This window comes from Nannobrachium achirus (assembly GCF_963921795.1).
Source record: "Nannobrachium achirus genome assembly, chromosome: 18".
NCBI lineage: Eukaryota > Metazoa > Chordata > Actinopteri > Myctophiformes > Myctophidae > Nannobrachium > Nannobrachium achirus.
Window position 1 is genome coordinate 25,593,558 of NC_137825.1, and position 16,881 is coordinate 25,610,438.

Below are 16,881 nucleotides of genomic sequence, written 5' to 3' on the forward strand. Positions count from 1 at the left end.
TGCACACACGTTTATAAATAGATTATGATAAGCCACAGTGCAAATACATTCCACAAGCGAGACTGACAGACAGTCATGGATAGTACATAGATACGTGTAAGATAGGTAATAATCTTTTCACAGAAACCTCCTGACCTTGAGTAACTCCCGTCACCCAGTGTACAGTGACTGTGATAATTCTGCCTGTTTTTTATTTTGACCATGCACCTTAAATATATACATTGCCAATTTGTCCTCTTATATGACTTTGTTTCCTGATTGTTTCTCTATTCTCTATTCCAGGCCGTGAGACATTTTCGATAGAAAGATTTTCTGATTTTTTATAACAGTAGATCTGCTATCATTTTGTATTAAATGATAGCACAGCAGACACAAAGTGTCTCTTTTGTGGAACCACTGTTCTATTCTTGAAAACAGAATTTCACACACTTTTACACCTTGTAAACTTGTGTCATGTATTCCATATACATGACATATACCAAGTACATGTAAAATATATAGATGTCAAGTGATGGCGCTGAAGTAAGACAAACGACTGGGTAGGATTAAATATGTTTTATACTTCATCCTACTCCCTTTTGAAAATGTAAAACAGTATTTTGTTGTTGCCTGTGAGGCATATTTTTAACATGTTCAAAATAAAGTTTTCATTCATTCATGTGACAACAAAGGTTGAAGTTGAGTTGAAGGAGTTGACGTTGTTGTCCTGTCTTCCCTCGCCTCCTCCTCCTACTCAGTCCTCTGTAGGAATGGGACGATAATCGTTATTATCGCTTATCGTGATAAAAACACACAACAATCCTATCGTGGAGATTTACATTTATCGATTTAACGATCTACACGCTGACATTGCGAGCGTGTAGATCTGCTATTTTTTGGCAAATGTTCCACCCCTGGATAATGGATCTTTGGGATATTTTGATTATCGCGATAGTATCACAAATCGCTAATTTCTTTGGCCACGATAATCGTGACATGAAATGTTCACATTTTCCCACCCCTCAGCCCTCTGTCGCTGGAGCTGGGCAAGTACTACCACACGGAGAACGACGACGAGAGCCCCTTCATCTGCTCGCTGCCCAAGGAGAACGGCATGCGCGAGTGCCACCAGGTGCCCACGCTGTACGAGGAGAAGCTGGAGTGCAAGCTGGACGCCGACGGCTACAACGCCACCGACAACACCACCTGCGTCAACTGGAACCAGTACTACACCAACTGCTCCGCCGGCCTCGTCAACCCCTTCAAGGGAGCCATCAACTTCGACAACATCTGCTACGCCTGGATCGCCATTTTCCAGGTGACACATGGGGGGCGGGGACCAGTCTTCAACTCCCCAGAGAGTAGAGGTGGAGCCACAGTTGTGTGCAACACAACTTGGGGATTCCCTCTTGAATGAGCGATAGATGTTTGGTTTCAAATGCAGGGGGACCTGCAAAGTTCTGATCCTAGGAGTTAACACTAATGACCTCTCTGCACTGGCAGAGGACATTAAACACACATAGTTGTTGCTTTCACCTGAAAATGTACTTGTTTTCTATGAATTACACATCGCATGAAGCCTTCAATTCATGGAGAGTTTTTCTTCTTATTTTTCGCATTCCTAAACCAAGAATTTGACGGCTGCATTGGTCATCATACTCAAAGACTCAAAGGGCTCTATTTTGATTGTCTTAGTCACTCAAAACAGCCCAACAGCATTTGCCACACCTCCAGGTCTTAAGTTAGGACATAAGAGCTGGTACTTAAGACTTTTTGGGGTGAACTACTCCTTTAAACAAACACTGAGAATTGTACAGTGCCGTTATGGATAAAAAGAAAATCCATAACAGTTGTCTTGTTAGAATATTATTTTTAGCATTAAAGGACAACTTTAGTTTTTTACAACAAGGGTTCATATTTTAGCTTGTAATTATAGAAAAGAAAAGATGAGTGTTAAAATGTTTTAATTTACTGCTTTCTATAGTTTTAGCCATTTTAGTATTTTGAAAATTTCTTTGTTACTATTTACACCAGCCCCCATAAGTCACATCTGCCAATGAAAGATTGCGGTGGTAATGGGCTTATTGTGTCTAAAAATACATATTTAGCCACTTGCATGCAAATCAAGATAGTTAAATCACTAAAATGATAGAAAGCAGTAAATGAAAACCTTTTAACACTCATCTTTTCTTTTCTCTAATGACTATCTAAAATATGAACCCTTGTAAAAAAAACAAAGTTGTCCTTTAAAACATAGTAAAAGTGAGGCTGTGCGGGAAACAGAGGCGGCTAATTGCTCCAGCGGCTGCCTGCGTCAAAGGAATAGAGCTTATAGGATTAACAAGTCACTACAGCCAGTGATAGAGGGACTATATTTTTCCACACCATTGATTCACTTATCTCTGCGTTCATCGGCAAAGTCCTCTCTGTGAAGAGAGTTCTCCTCTGCTGTCAGTCTAGCAGCGGGAGTATTTGTGGAGGATGAGTGTCATTTTGGCTGAGGTGAGCGCTCCCATACTGGGCTGTACTTCACGGGGAGTGTCCCCCAGGGAGAGAGCGCATCGAGCCGCCATGTCAAGGATGAACATATCCCTGCTATTATGTGAGGTCTTAATACGCTGAGTGGTCCACAATGTCAAATGTGCGCCGTTAAAGAAGGATGCATACCTAATATAAGGTCCTTACACACTGCGGGAGGGCTTTTTCTTTTCTTTCCCCCGCATGCGATGAATTCGCCGGATAAAATATTCTTTTCACGTTTGAGTAGGCCCATACATCATTCCCTGAAGAAGACCTTCCTAAGTGGAAACGTTGGCATGGATAAATGATTCTGCATCGCGGCTATAAGTGTGTGGCCTTTTCTTCACTTTCTTACGTTTGAGTGCATTGACACAGGACCTCGAATATCATATGGCACATTATAAAGTCACTCAATGCTTTAATGAAACTAGGTTGCTTTTTCACAGTGAATATAATGCATTAAGGTATTTAAATGAGGCATCAACTGCTATATGAACGTGTTTGAATAGTTTGGTGCGAAATAGTCACAGATGCACGTTGAGATCCTTTATTCATCCCACTCCTAGTGTGTAAAGATCTTACGTTGCACTGCACAACGGTGTTGCACTCAAGCTTACCGATCTTAAGTATAATCAACTGTAAGTATTAAATCATCTCTGTCCCCCTGGTCTGTTTCTATTTGTCTGTATTATACCTTTGCTCTCTCCCTCTCTGTCTCTCTCTTTCTATCTCTCTCTCTTTCTCTCTGTCCAGGTGATCACCTTGGAGGGCTGGGTGGACATCATGTACTTTGTGATGGATTCTCACTCCTTCTACAACTTCATCTATTTCATCCTACTCATCATCGTAAGTCCTGCTCTATATCAGCAGCTATATTCCTGTGTGTGTGTGTGTGTGTGTGTGTGTGTGTGTGTGTGTGTGTGTGTGTGTGTGTGTGTGTGTGTGTGTGTGTGTGTGTGTGTGTGTGTGTGTGTGTGTGTGTGTGTGTGTGTGTGTGTGTGTGTGTGTGCGTGCGTGCGTGCGTGCGTGCGTGCGTGCGTGCGTGCGTGCGTGCGTGCGTGCGTGCGTGCGTGCGTGCGTGCGTGCGTGCGTGCGTGCGTGCGTGCGTTTCGGTCAAAGACCTTCTTCAGGCATATGCCTGAAGAAGGTCTTTGACCGAAACGTTGCATTAAATAAAGAGAGTTTTTTTGGCAAGTTGAAGATGGTGTGCGGGCCCTGTACTTCTTGTGCATGTTTGAAATGATGTTGACCCCCGCCTACGCACCCATCGCTAAGCTTTGATCAGGTGTGCATAAGACTCTGTTGCCCAAAGCATACTGTACCATGGTTTGTTTGGGTTTCGAGAAAACTATCCCACCGGATTCCATATTCCATTCTGCCATCCAATTCCATCCATTTACATTTTCAACCCATTAAAAGTAAACCTGGAAAGCATCCGTGTCAGTTTAGAGTCTAAACTGACACATATTTTAAATACTGGTTTAAAAGGCATTTGTAGAGTCTCTTTGAGGTCTTAATGCGTTAAATACGGTCTGAAATCCTACTTTCAGAGGCCGTAAACATTCGCTTGAGCTATTAGTGACATTTCTGTCATAAAGAAACTTTATTCAAAGTTACATTCATCTCATTGCATTTTAATGCAGTTGAAAGCGCGAATTGATTTGAAAAGGTTAGCCGAAAAAGTCCCTGGAGAAAATATTGATCTACAGTACAAACTGAATACAAATGTCCATGACTTCTTAACCCAGACAGAAACTTCTGCCGGAGAGGCACGTACTTCAAGGTGGCTTTATCACATTTCAGTCAGTCAACTCATGGATTGAATTAAATAATTACTGAGCATAACAGTATTTGAGCCTAGATATCTGATGGATAGTTTGGCGTCAAGACTCTATTCCCTGTAAGCATGAAATATTACAAATTCAGTTATATGCCGAATAAAGTAGATATTACAGGGATTGAAATAAGACCCCAAAGGTGCATATCATGTGGAAACGGAACCCACAGGTGGATGCTGGGGAGGCAATGGAATTGCTAAACTCCATAGGACAGCAGCAGCACAGCAGCACAGCAGTGAGCAGCAATGAGACCAAGCAAAGAGTGATCAGGTTGGCAGGGAGGTTTATATAGACTGTCCTAATCGGGTGAAGAGAGCGGGGCTCCCGCTGGCCTACTGGTCCAGGCGCATACCGCATACCACTCAGGCATTGCCACATAGGCATGGATGCCTGGCGCCGGCGGTGTCGCCGGTTCGATTCCCGATCCGGACCTCCTTTGCCGCACGTCACTCCCCATCCCTCCCCCCATTTCCTGTCAGTCTACTGTCCTATCAATAAAGGCATAAAAGCCCCAAAACAAATCTTTAAAAAAAATTAGGTGAAGAGTGCATGTGACATATCACCTGATCAGGGCTTGGCACTGTCTTGCTAGCTCTGCAGGCTTCGTATAATAAAATACTTTTTATTAAATGAATCCAATTTGCAACAAACTACGGTATGCTTTAGATTTAGAAAATGGTTGGCAGTAAGGTAAATTCATAGTCAAAAGTATAGTCATAGTCAATAGGATACATATGCCTGATCACCTGTCTGGTCCTTAAAGCAAGGGTCTTTAACAGGGGGTCCGGGACCCCTAGGGGGTCCTTAGAGTTACTACAGGGGGTCCTCCCTTTGTGTGATAGAAACTGTTTTCCCCCAGAGAACTTTAGCCAAATATAGCAGATCTACAAGCTATTTTAGGCAAAGGGGTTTAGTGTAGAGGGGGAAAAGAGCAGACTAAGTAAATAGTGAAAGGTCAAGTTTATTCAAGTGGTTAAATATCTGAAAACACAAATTGACATGAATCCAAAATACACTGATTGTGCTGTCAAACGATGAAACTATAAGGTTGTGGGGGTCCCTGCTTCATCTCTCTCTCTCGACTAAGGGGTCCTTTGCCTGAAAACGTTGAAGACCCCTGCCTTAAAGTATGTGTTTAACATTGACAGTCATTGTCGCTGCTCTTTCGCCCTGCAGATCGGCTCGTTCTTCATGATCAACCTGTGCCTGGTGGTCATCGCCACCCAGTTCTCGGAGACCAAGCAGAGGGAGAGCCAGCTGATGAAGGAGCAGCGCGCCCGCTTCCTCTCCGAGGCCAGCACCCTGGCGTCCTTCTCGGAGCCGGGCTCCTGCTACGACGAGCTCCTCAAGCTGCTGGTCCACGTCATCCGCAAGGGGTGCAAGCAGACGGCCCACGTGTGCAGGGTCCTGGCCCGACGCGCAGGCCTCAACATCGCCGCCTCGCCCCTGGCCACGGCAGAGCCCCAGCGAGGCCAGCGGAGGAGGAGGAAGGCTTCCAGGTAGGGCTGATGTCACGATTATGATATTTTTACGTGACGATTAATTTACACTCAAATAATTGTGATTAACGATTTAATTGTGTGTTTGTCGTTGGCAATTACACTTCTGTTTGGCTTTTAGGCTTTGAAGTTGCACATGGAGTTATGACCGATAAACTAAACATATAAAGAAATGACTGATGTATTTGACAACTTTGTACTTTAAAAAGAACATTTTTTTAAAATATTTGAAAATATATGAACATTTTACAACATGACGATTATGACAAAATAATTGCGATTATGTAAAATAAGTGCGATTAGACGATTATGTAATAATTGTGACAGGCCTACTTCCAGGCAAGGCTCTGTGTCGGTCCATCACATGGTGCACCATCACCACCACCACCACCACCACTACCACCTGGGCAACGGCAGCGTGAGAGGAGTCGGAGGCAGCGCCCGGGGTCTGGAGGGACTGGGCGCCGCCGTCAGGGACGTGGAGTCTGGCTCCCAAAGCAACAACGGAGGGGCTCCCGTCGTGGCCACTGGACGCCTCTCACTGGCGCCCCCGCCCGCTGCGTCCTCCGACGTCAGCCAGGCGGTGGCGACCAACCTCGTCGGGGGGGCTGTTGATTCGTCGTCGGTGCGCAGCATGTACCATACGGACTGCCACTCGGAGACTCTCCAGTGTAGCCCGTCGCCCACCGCCCTGGGCCCCCCCGCAGCGAGCCCCTTCTCCCTGGTCCCGGCTCCAATGTCCCGGGCCTTGAAGAGGAACTCTGTGCCTTTTGCTGCTCCGGGCCCTAAGAACTACCCCACCCTCCAGGCCAGAGCCCTGGCCGAGTCCAGGAGAGCGAGCGTCACAGCGAGCACTCTGACCAACATCAACTTCAACCTGAACATCCCACCCATGCCACTGGACAGACGGCCGCTAAGCCTTGTGGACACACACACACCTGCTGGTAGGAAGCCACACTGCAACACGAATGTCCCAAAGTACCCTTATTTTCACTCTCAGAGTTTAATTAAAACAATATTGACTTCAAGTCACAATCACAACTGCAATCAAATGCTAAAAAACTAAAAAAAAAAAAAACTTTTGATTGGACTCCATTGTATTCCATCTCCTGGGGATAGTTGTTTGTTAAGATTTGTTCTACATCTCTGTGGATTATAAAAGCTGGCTGTTGGAGTGGTGAGATTTGAAAAATAACACACCTCGCACACCACTAACCCTTAACATGAATGGATTCCCACGCCAACACGAAATAACAGCAACCCACCAAAGAAGGACAATCATTTGATTCTTCTCCAAATGATGTCTCATTAAGCACAGCGCATATCGAGTGATCAAATAGAATACCGTGCAGTCTTGAGACAGGTCCGCTAGAGACAGGAAAGCTGCTAATTAGAATCAATAAATCTAATCCTTGATGTCTTAGCTTGCGGGCTAGTTTCGGGGCCTGCTCCGGCCAAGTTTTAAAAGTCCAGCCAGGTTCATTGTGGTTCTTAAGACTGCAGAGAAGCTGGCTTCATGTCAAGCGGCCAGGCCGAGGCACGGCTCAGCCCTGGCCCGTGGACACAAGGCATTACTCACACTGTGCAAACTGGCCATTACACTCAAACGCTCTCCTGCTGACACGCACAAGCACCCGTCCAGACAGACACGTTTGCTGAGAAAAACAGACTTTTAGCAATGCTTCCGTCATTTCGTCTAAACACCTTGATTTACTTAATTTTTCATATTTGTGCTTGTTTAATCTATTTAGACCGGGTATACGCATTATTGCGTATTATTATGCTTATGCTTGCAGATCTACAAGCTTACAGTGCGGCACCGAGTGCCGCGATGCAAGCTTGTAGATCTGCTATTTTTGAAAAATCGTGAACATTTGAATTGAAAAAAACACATGTTTCTATGTCAGTGGTTCTCAAACTCTTTTGTGTCAAGGACCCCTAGAATTTCATGTATTTGGCCGCTGACCCCCATCTCAAAATATTTCGTTCCAGGGACCCCCAGAAGCAAAATCTGGGTTACAAATGTTCGCTTTAAAAATACATATATTCAATGAATTTGCACTAATTTTCATGATCTACAAGCTTGTATATCTGCTATTTTTCAATAGTAAAGCATACAATAATCCTAGGCCTAAAGGGCTTACTTTATCACATTTGTGCTTGTTTAACTCTCAATTCCTCAATTTCCTCTTCTCTTTGTCCAATCACGCCCCCCCCCCCCCCCCCCCCCAGCTCAGATCTCCTGCCAGATCTCGGCCCGTGACCTCAGCGCAGCCAGCAGCGCCATGGACGCGGCCGGCCTCGTCTTCGACCCCGAGAGCTGCCCGTACTGCGCCAAGGCCCTGCTGGCCAACGAGTCGGAGGCCGGCACCGACGGCAACGAGACGCCGGGCGACTCGGACAGCGAGGGCGTGTACGAGTTCACGCAGGACCTCCACCACAGGGACCAGCGGGACGGCCGGCACAAGAAGCACCAGAGGCTGGGCAACACGGCGGCCAAGGTGGTGCGCTTCTGGAGGCTGGTGTGCCACACCTTCAGGAAGATCGTGGACAGCAAGTACTTCGGCCGAGGCATCATGATCGCCATCCTGATCAACACGCTGAGCATGGGCATCGAGTACCACGAGCAGGTGGGTGTTTGGTCCGTGTTTGTGCACACGCTGGGATGGGCGATATGTCTTTGTTTTGACCAAATACCTTGATGTGATGATAATTTACATTTTCTTGTAATCTTTTTCAAAACTTTTCAAAACATGACACTTACTGTACGCTATATGACGATATTACAATGCCCCAAATCCCAGACCATCTACTCTCATATCACAATATTGACGTATTATTCTAGATATTTCCCAGCCTGAGTGCATGAGTGTTTGTGCGTGCGTGGGTGTGCGTGTGCGTGAGTGTGCGCGCAGGTGCTTGCGTGCACGTGTGTCATGACTATAATGTTGGACTTGGCGCAAAGTTGAATGCAAACACCCTCCTTTGAGGTAATGTTGACGTATGCACAAAGCAATCGCACAGAAATACTTGTGCACACTCATGTTTAAGTGTATGGGGAAGTCATTCCATTGGTAATGCACCGTTGTTAGAGGATATTAGCTTGACTTATAGACTATAGAGTTTGTTTGTGTGTGTGCGTGCGTGAGTGAGTGTGTTCGTGTGTGTGTGTGTGTGTGTGTGTGTGTGTGTGTGTGTGTGTGTGTGTGTGTGTGTGTGTGTGTGTGTGTGTGTGTGTGTGTGTGTGTGTGTGTGCACGCGTGCTCACTTGCGTGTGTATTATTGTATATTATTGTGTGTGATTGTGTAAGCTACACCAGTCCCTCAGGCCCGACTGGAATTCCCAGTGTCTCTCTTTGGTCTTGTTTGTTTACAGAACATAATTATGGCCATGTGAGAGAGACCGAACGAGAGAGAGAGAACGAGAGAGAGAACGAGAGAGAGAGAGAGAGAGAGAGGTGGGGGAGAAGGAGAAAGAGGCAGAAAGACATGAGGGTGAGGGTGAGGGAGCGAGAGCGAGTTAAAACGAGAGAGAGAAAAGCAAGGTAGAGAGAGACAGAGGAGAAGGGTGATTCTGAAGGGCAAGGAAGGGCTGATGATCGGTAACATCTGACAGAGATTTTCTCTCACTTACTTTCTTTGGTGCTCTAACTATAGCCCCGGGTGGGGGGGGGCATGGACACACACACACACACACACACACACACACACACACACACACACACACACACACACACACACACACACACACACCTGATCCCTAACAAGTTCAACCTGCGTGCGGTACCGCTGATCCCAGGTCAAGTGGGAAGGATTTGGTGGATTTGAGGCGGTTAGAATACATGCTGTATCCTTTAAGTGACCTAATGTTACCCTTTGAGGCGGCCGTTGCGTCGGGGCTTTGATGATGTCGTTCTTGGCACGCGCGTGCTTTGCTAAATAGCAGCGTGAGTGAGAGCGGCACAGGGGACCTCCTCGGCACTTCCTCCCCCCGTAACCCCTGGACTTTTATTCGCTTACTGCAAAACAATGAGGCTTTAATCGCACGTTACCGTGTAATGTACCGCTAGACTGCGACTTACAGGGACGCCGTTCCCTGCTACCCCGGCGAATCCCGCTGTCTTTGAAGTACGGTGGGAGTGTCAGACAGGAACGCGCGTGTGTGCGTGTTTGTTTGAGGAGTTACTTTCGGTCCTTGACCCAGTCCTTAATAAACACATCCAGATGCCGACTTGCCTCTTCAAATGAATGCGGAGACACAAACAAACACACACACACACACACACACACACACACACACACACACACACACACACACACACACACACACACACACACACACACACACACACACACACACGGCAGGAGGTGTCCTTTCTTTCTTTCTTTCTTTCTTTCTTTCTTTCTTTCTTTCTTTCTTTCTTTCTTTCTTCCTTATTCCCTTCCTCCCTTCATCTTCTTCTCGTCTGCTTCCCTCATTCTCTCGTCATAGTTTCTCATGGATCTTGACTGACATGTAAAGGGTCATTGGTGTTCTGTAGGCGTCAGCAGCTTCTCCGGCCTCCAGACAGGCTATAGTGAACAGTGAGACAGTGCATTGATCCCCATGCCTCCTCCTCGTGTGAAAGGAGATTCCCATCGACCTCCAATAGACAGGGGGAGCACTAAAGTCTCTCTCTCTCTCTCTCTCTCTCTCACACGCGCACACACGCACGCACGCACGCACGCACGCACGCACGCACGCACGCACGCACGCACGCACGCACGCACGCACGCACGCACGCACGCACGCACGCACGCACGCACACACACACACACACACACACACACACACACACACACACACACACACACACACACACACTCTCTCTCTAATGCTGTCCACATGGAAGGGAGGCTAGAGAGATGAGAGACGCCACTTGGACTCATTCCACACGTTCTTCCTCCTGCCAAGTTTTTTGCGCTGGGCGCTTTGTACAGGCGATACCCCTCTCACATTCTGCCTCCCCATGTGAGATATACCCCCCTCACATACTGCCTCCCCCATGTGAGATATACCCCCCTCACATACTGCCTCCCCATGTGAGATATACCCCCCTCACATACTGCCTCCCCATGTGAGATATACCCCCCTCACATACTGCCTCCCCCATGTGAGATATACCCCCCTCACATACTGCCTCCCCCATGTGAGATATACCCCCCTCACATACTGCCTCCCCCATGTGAGATATACCCCCCCTCACATACTGCCTCCCCCATGTGAGATATACCCCCCTCACATACTGCCTCCCCCATGTGAGATACACCCCCCCTCACATACTGCCTCCCCATGTGAAGTTAGCCACTGGAGATGGGGAACGTTACCAGGGACATGCAGAAAATGTTAGAGAGGCAGGGGCTGACATTTCTAAAATGTGAAAATATTGAAAATAGCAGACCTCCAAGCTCACAAGTGTCGTGCTGCGACCCGCTGTGAGCTTAGATGTCGTCTATTTTTGGAACCTTGATACCACACTAAACTAATACTGGAGATGTGGCGTACAGCATGGATTTCTACACAGATGGGGCAATTCTGTCAACATAAGATGCTACATTCAAGTTCAGGAGAGTTTGGACATGGCAATTCTCTTGAATGCTGCCTTCAGGTGTGGCATGGAAAGGGGGGTGCGTTTGCATTTCTTTCACCATAGTAAATACTGCATTCATGGTCTGGAGAGGGCACTTTTTACAGACGGGTAAAAGGGCAGGGGCTCGATCTATATGTGCACGTGCCTGAACGTTGCCACATTAGCGTTACCAGTTACTAAGCGAGAAGATGAACACGGAGTTAAAAGTAAAAAAAAAAAAAAGTTAATTCATCCATTTGTATGGTGTACAAATGTTAAAGCGTTTGGCTACATTTGTACACACTCTGATTTACAAATGGACCCCTAAACGGTCCCTTTGTAAATGGGCGTGCTGAGTACGATTATTAAATCGTCCATTCCATTCCCCTGTTCCCTTACACACACACACACACACACGCGCACGCACACGCACACACACACACACACACACACACACACACACACACACACACACACACACACACACACACACACACACTCACACACACACACACACACACACACACACACACGCTCAAATACAGCGAGCTGAAAGCAGGGCCTGTGGCGATCTGGCTGCGTTTTAAGGAGAATTTAAAACACCCCGCTGATGTAGAATATATGGCCCAGGAGAATGGTCATCTTTCTCTCTCTCTCTCTCTCTTTCTCACACACACACATGCAATCGTGCACGCGCAATAGTACAAACTTAAAGGGATATTTCACTTTCAAAAAACATTTGGTCATTTTATCGTTTTGAACACTTTTATGAACACCCTGGACAGATTTTGATGTGCTTCATTCAGTATTTAGATATGTGATGTGTAAATGTTATTAATAATTCTTTGCGGAAAATGGAAAGAATTGAATACAATAATAAATTGTTAAAAATAAATGAAAAAGGTTATTACATGGCCAGCTCATGTATTAGGAGAATATTTTGAGTCACCAGAAAAAAACTTATGGGTGTTTTTGATGAATCTATCATGGTTAAAATGGAGTTTGAAGTAACAATGGGTGTCTATGGGGAGGGGCCCTTGACAGGGATCTACAGATAAAATTTACTTCAAATATCTTTGATGCCCTATATTATTGGTAAAGGTCCATTAGTGTTTCTGCTGGCACTAATTTAATGTGTTTAATGCATTAATGCTAGATTTAGATTCACAGGATGGGTGTGACTCAGAGAACACTCCATGCTATTAATATTTGTCTTTATGTGAGAGATGTGTGTGTGTTTGTTAGTCTATAAAAGTGTGAGGGACAGAGATGTCTGTGTCAAAGAGCAAGGCCACTCACGGGTCCATTTGGGTCCAGTTTTTACACTCACATTGAAATGAAAACTGAGGATTTTACTGTGTAGGCTGTAGAGGGAGATGCAGAGATAAACCCCAATTGTGTCCTCGTAAGTCTAAACATTGCATAGGGAGGGGGAAGCCCTCTAAATCTAGTAAAGAACCTTTCAGGTCAAACAAGCCGATTTAAATCTCACAGCCATTTAGCCTCTGTCCCCAAACTGTGGCTTGCAACATTCTACAACTGGAGAGTCTACGTCATCCAGGTGCCAAATTTTGTTAATTGTTATTACAGATCCCCATTAGTCCTCACCGCGTTATTGGAAATCACACCACAGCTCCAGGCAAACCCCGCCCATGGAAACTTTTGATTGGCTGAACCGGAGCTAGGGAGTGCTTATTTTCCACCGTGCGGAGGTGCCGGGTGGTCTGACCACCTAAACCTAACCTTAACCCCAACCCTAACCTCAGTAAAACTATGCCTAACTCTAACCCTAACCCTAAACCTAACCTCAGTAAAACTATGCCTAACTCTAACCCTAACCCTAAACCTAACCTCAGTAAAACGATGCCTAACTCTAACCCTAAACTCAGTAAAACTATGCCTAAACCTAACCTTAACCTCAGTAAAACTATACCTAAACCTAACCCTATCTGTCAACGCTGGTGAGACGAAACGAGCGTTTCCAATTGCCCGTCCTCACCGCAGTGAAGGCTACTCTTTAGATTGTCTATTTTCAAATAGCTACGGTATAGCATACAGTCTAGGGCTAAAGTGGTTCTTGTACTGTATGTTTTATCATTGCGACCGTATAGGGAGCAGTTAGTATCAAAACCTCCGCCTCATGTCAGTCAGTCACGCCTTATGTCACGCTCCATATATGGCCGTCCTTGTCGTAACTCATTAAAACTTACTGAAAACATAGAAGTCAAAACTTAAACAAAAAGAAGGGGGAAAAAAAGTAGTAGTAGTAGTTCTCCATGTTGTTGCTCTGCAGCCCATCATTGTGTGCACTCAGGTATAATAATAATACTACGCTCCACCACTCCATGTCTGTGATACAGTAGGAAACAGACAGCTCTGCTTCCCATCTCTCACACCCACCCACAGTCCCACACCCACCCACCCACCCACGCCCACACACACAGCCGCCCACACGCACACACACACAGCCGCACACACGCATGCACGCACCCGCCTGCACATAACTATGCACAAACCACACACGGGCACAGTTCAAGATTCAAGACTCAAGGGGCTTTATTTCTTTGTCACTCACTCGATGCAGGGAGAAGCAACGAAATGTTGGCGTGTGCGACACGCTCCGCAGAGACCGTGCCAACAATAACAGCATAACAACAACAACAGCGACATAAAAATACTGTGTACACTATAATAACAACAATAGCACAGGTTATAGAAACGACACGTGAGGGTATAAACATTTTAGCAGCAAGGGTAGAATATGGGAGGAGAATAGTTCTAGCATCCAGATATACTGTATAAAATATGAATGAAAGTCGCAGAAACATACAGGTCTACTTTTAAGACTCTCAGAGTTTAGATCAACACACCCAGTGGTGTAAAGTAACTAAGTACATTTATTTAAGTAATGTACTTAAGTACAATGTTGAGTTATTTGTACTTTACTTGGGTATTTCCAATTTCCAGCACTTTTACTTCTACTCCATTACATCTCGAATCCAAATATTGTACTTTTACTCAACTAAATTTATTTTAAAACTTTAGTTACAAGTTACTTTGCAGATTATAATATTATAAAACACACATAAACCACTTTAGCCCTAGCTGTTTTATACCTTGGCTATTTGAAAATAGCCGATCTAGCTTGTAGATCTGCTATTTTCAAACTTTTACTACTTTTACTTTTGGTACTTTAAGTACATTTTGATGCCAATGCTTTCATACTTTTACTCAAGTACATTTTGAATTCTGGACATTTACTTGTAACGGATTACATCTAGAGTGCAGTATTGATACTTTAACTTAAGTACAAAATGTGAGTACTTTTTCCACCTCTGAACACACCCAAACTGGGGAGGGAGGGGGGGAGGGGGGAAGGAGGGGGTGCTGGTGTCTGTTTTATCTCCTCGGTGCCTTTTTTAACAGTGTTACCTTTTATGGTGGGGGCTGACAGAATAGTTGTGCCTCCACCAACTATGTGACACAGCCTCGTATTCTATTTACTCTGGGAGGTCAGCCTCGCTCTCCCTCTTTCTCTCTTTCTCTCTCTCTCTCTCTCTCTCTCTCTCTCTCTCTCTCTCTCTCTCTCTCTCTGGCTCTATGACCCTCAGGTACTCTCTCTCTCTCTCTCTCTCTCTCTCTCTCTCTCTCTCTCTCTCTCTCTCTCTCTCTCTCTCTCTCTCTCTCTCTCTCTGGCTCTATGACCCTCAGGTACTCTCTCTCTCTCTCTCTCTCTCTCTCTCCTCCACTTGCAAAATACACTTTCCTGCTTTCCCTGTGTTGTGTCCTACTCTGAGGACAATGTTTCTCAAACTTTCAAATTTCAAGGTCTCCCCTTAACTCTGACAGTGTGCAAATGGAACCAATGAACACTGTCCCTGGGTTGCATCCTGGACATCCTGGGTTGCATCCTGGAGGCTAACCTATCCAGTGAAAAAATGACCACCAAGGTAATCAATAAAGTCAACCAACGAATTCGCTTCTTGCAAAGGGTTGCCCCGCTGATCAATATTAAATCCCGAAAGACACTAGGAGGTGCTCTTATTGGGCCCCTCATTGATTACGGAGTCCTTGTCTGGTATCGCGACGCCCCAGCTGCCTTAAAGTTAAAGCTCCAAACAGCCCAAAACAAACTAATTAGGGTTGTGCTTGGTCTCCCTCCTCAGACCCACCTTACCGATCATCACCACGAAAGCGTGGGATGGCTCAAAGTAGCTGACAGAGTACAGCATCTTGCAATGGGCCTGGTGTACAAGATACACTACACCTCCAAGATTCCCATGTACCTGACAAACTACTTCTTAAAGGTCAAGGATGTTCACAATCACAACACCAGAGGCAGCTCCACTAATCATCATCAACGTAGATTTAACACTAAACAAGGCTCTAACTCGTTCTCCTGCTACACCATCAACATGTGGAACGCCCTTCCACAAGCCCTAAAGGAGAGCAAATCCCTAGCCTCCTTCAAAATTGGTATGAAAAGTCACCTTCAGACAGCTGCTACCCGTGACTTGTAAATAGACTAAGCCCCCATGCTCCCCCCCCCCCCCCCCCCCCCCCCCCCCGCTTTTCTCTTTTTTTGTTTTTGATGTTATGCTTTTGAAACTGATATTATCCTAGATAAAGTACTATGTTCTATCCGTCTGTCTTTCAATGTTATATGAGATACTTAAAGTGTGGTTCCTGTGGAAATAAGCCTCGGCTTTCTAGGATCTCCTTTTAGTTGACCTTGTACCAGTGATTTGTACTGTCATGAAACTGTACTTTTTCTATTGCAAACTTCTAATAAATTCTTCAATCAATCAATCAAAGCACACTGTCAGAGTTACAGACTTGTATGGGTCAATTTAGATGCCCCTAAAGCAACCGACAGTGTCCACGGAATCCACTTTGAGAAACACTGTCCTACGACCAGGGGAGAGAGGTGGCATGTACGCTTTTTTCACCCCCCCCCCCCGAGCGTCCTTTTGAATCTGCTGCTTCCTTTTCTCTTTCTTTCTTTCTTTCTTTCTTTCTTTGCTCCTCTTTCTGTCCATTCCCCCCAGCAGCAGTTGTGTATGGGGGATGTGGTGGTGGGGGTGTGTGCACTGTCTCCGTTAGAACAGGGGCTTTTAAAGCACTGACATGAAAACTCTTTTAGCTTGTGGCTGTAACATGAAATGAACTCGGCCACTTAGCCAGCATGATGCCCTGCATGCAGACTAAGTTTTGACTTTGTAAACTTGCGTTTTAAAAGCTGTATCGCTTTAAAAAATAAAAAGACGTTAGATGTGGGCGGGTCTTTAATCCTGTGAGTGCCACACTGACATTGTGCGTGTATGCGTTCGTTTTGCGTGTCTAGAGTCTGTCTAGACAGTACAGTACAATGAAAAAACGACTGAACCTTTCTGTGTGTATATATATCTCTCTCTCCGTCACTGCTATCTTTTGTGT

The 16,881-nt window shown here is 45.6% G+C and overlaps 1 protein-coding gene across 1 annotated transcript in view; it reads left to right on the forward strand.

Annotated features, from left to right (window-relative positions):
• The window catches only part of cacna1g (calcium channel, voltage-dependent, T type, alpha 1G subunit), a gene marked incomplete at both ends in the record, with an annotated part of 367,943 nt that overhangs the window by 202,061 nt on the left and 149,001 nt on the right, over nucleotides 1-16,881 (forward strand). The window contains 5 exons of the mRNA XM_080747312.1: nucleotides 1,006-1,297; nucleotides 3,253-3,345; nucleotides 5,514-5,836; nucleotides 6,176-6,780; nucleotides 8,069-8,466. Coding sequence (XP_080603438.1) covers nucleotides 1,006-1,297; nucleotides 3,253-3,345; nucleotides 5,514-5,836; nucleotides 6,176-6,780; nucleotides 8,069-8,466 — 1,711 coding nt within the window. The remainder of the gene's footprint in view (nucleotides 1-1,005; nucleotides 1,298-3,252; nucleotides 3,346-5,513; nucleotides 5,837-6,175; nucleotides 6,781-8,068; nucleotides 8,467-16,881) is intronic.